The 2,166-nt window shown below is 40.8% G+C and overlaps 1 protein-coding gene across 1 annotated transcript; it reads left to right on the top strand.

The window, feature by feature from the left end:
• The first annotated feature begins 71 nt into the window (after window positions 1-71).
• LOC101026695 (olfactory receptor 52E4-like) lies at window positions 72-1,813 on the top strand. Its single transcript, XM_009213005.3, has one exon. It carries the CDS (start codon window positions 205-207, stop codon window positions 1,003-1,005), a length of 801 nt encoding a protein of 266 aa, XP_009211269.2. The 5' UTR covers window positions 72-204; the 3' UTR covers window positions 1,006-1,813.
• The last annotated feature ends 353 nt before the right edge of the window (window positions 1,814-2,166 follow it).

The following is a 2,166-nucleotide window of genomic DNA, read 5'->3' on the forward strand; positions in this document are numbered from 1 at the left end:
CAGAACAATAATCTGTGTTGAGAGGCTTCCTCCATTACCCTCTGGAAAAAAGTGAATCTCAAGTGTTTGTAAATTAACCACCTATACCATTACTTCTAGCACACTGATAAGAGTTTTTCTGTTGCTTCAGGAACTTGACAAAGGAGGACCTTAAAGAAATTGAGATCCTTCTTACTTAGGAATTCAGTGACACTTGCTGGGAGGATGCCTTCTATCATTGACACCCACTTCTATCCCCACTTCTTTCTCCTGCTAGGAATACCAGGACTGGAAACTTTGCGTATGTGGATTGCTTTCCCATTCTGTATTGTGTACCTGATTGCCATTGTGGGGAATATGACCATTCTCTTTGTGATCAAAACCGAACACAGTCTACATCAGCCCATGTTCTACTTACTGGCCATGTTGTCTATGATTGATCTGGGTCTGTCCACATCCACTAACCCCAAAATGCTAGGAATCTTCTGGTTCAAACTCCAAGAGATGAGCTTTGGGAGCTGCCTTCTTCAGATGTTCTCTATTCACATGTTTACAGGCATGGAGACTGTTCTGTTGGTGGTCATGGCTTATGACCGCTTTGTTGCCATCTGCAACCCTGTCCAGTACACCATGATCCTCACTAATAAAACCATCAGTATCCTAGCTTCTGTGGTTGTTGGAAGAAATTTAGTTCTTGAAACCCCATTTGTGTTTCTCATTCTGCATCTGCCATTCTGTGGGCATAACATCATACCTCACACATACTGTGAGCACATGGGTCTGGCCCGGTTGGCCTGTGGACCTATCAAGATCAACATAATCTATGGGCTCATGGTGATTTCTTATATTATTGTGGATGTGATCCTAATTTCTTCTTCCTATGTGCTTATCCTTCGAGCTGTTTTTCGCCTTCTTTCTCAAGATGTCCGACTGAAGACCTTCCATACCTGTGGTTCTTATGTCTGTGTTATGCTGTGCTTTTACATACCAGCATTTTGTTCTTTTATGACACATCGTTTTGGCTAAAACGTTCCCCGCTATACCCACATTCTTTTGGCTAACCTGTATGTGGTTGTCCCACCTGACCTTAACCCAGTCATTTATGGAGTCAGGACCAAGCATATCCGAGAGCAAGTTGTGAAAATATTTGTACAGAAAGAATAATTATGCAATACAGTTTGGATAAATATATCTATATACCACCCAAATTATGATCATCTGAGCTTCCTTTTTAATCTTCTGTAACTGTTGGTCATGCTTGTCAGATTTTTTCATTTTGACTGGAAGGGCTTTAGTGTTGACAGATAAAGCAAAGTTAAACTTTGCTGCCTGTTTCCCCCACTTCTCTCCAGGTACCTGGAAAAAGGCTAATTAATGGTAACTATGCTGAAGGTTGAGGTGGCTTTGGAGTAAAACTGATTGTAAACAAGGGTGATAGATAGCTCCAATTTTTCCATATGTCTTCTCTCTAGGTAAATTTAGATCCTGAAGGACACTGATCAAATAAATCTCATTTATAGATGAACAAAATAAGCTGTAATCCAGCAGTAGTTTCTATCACATATTTTTCTATTCTTTACAGAATCCAAACTTTTGTCTTCTCCAAAATCTTTGACTCCCATGTTTATTTCAATGCTCTCTCAGTCTTGCTGTTACTACCATTTTTGCTCCTTTTCTTCTTTCACATTCCTGCTCTGTCTCTTTTTGTGATGGTTAATACTGAGTGCCAACTTGATTTGATTGAAAGATATAAAGTATTGATCCTGGATGTGTCTGTGAGGGTGTTGTCAAAAGAGATTAACATTTGAGTCAGTGGGCTGGGAAAGGCAGACCCACCTTCAATCTGGGTGGGAAACATCTAATCAGCTGCCAATGCAGCTAGAATATTAAGCAGGCAGAAAAACGTGAAAAGATTAGACTGGCCTAGCCTCCCAACCTACATCCTTCTCCAGTGCTGGATGCTTCCTGTCCTCAAACATCAGACTCCAAGTTCCTCAGTTTTGGGATTCGGAGTGGCTCTCGTTGCTCTTCAGCTTGCAGATGGCCTATTGTGGGACTTTGTGATCATGTGAGTTAATACTTAATAAACTCCCCTTTGTGTGTGTGTGTGTGTGTGTGTGTACACACATATATATATTTCCTACTAGTTCAGTCCCTCTAGAGAACCCTGACTAATACACTTTTCTT

Source organism: Papio anubis, unplaced genomic scaffold (genome assembly GCF_008728515.1).
Source record: "Papio anubis isolate 15944 unplaced genomic scaffold, Panubis1.0 scaffold3334, whole genome shotgun sequence".
Lineage (NCBI taxonomy): Eukaryota > Metazoa > Chordata > Mammalia > Primates > Cercopithecidae > Papio > Papio anubis.

What these genes read in the sequence shown, in the direction of transcription:
- LOC101026695 (XM_009213005.3), top strand. Translation starts at nt 205, where the DNA reads ATGCCTTCTATCATTGACACCCACTTCTATCCCCACTTCTTTCTCCTG.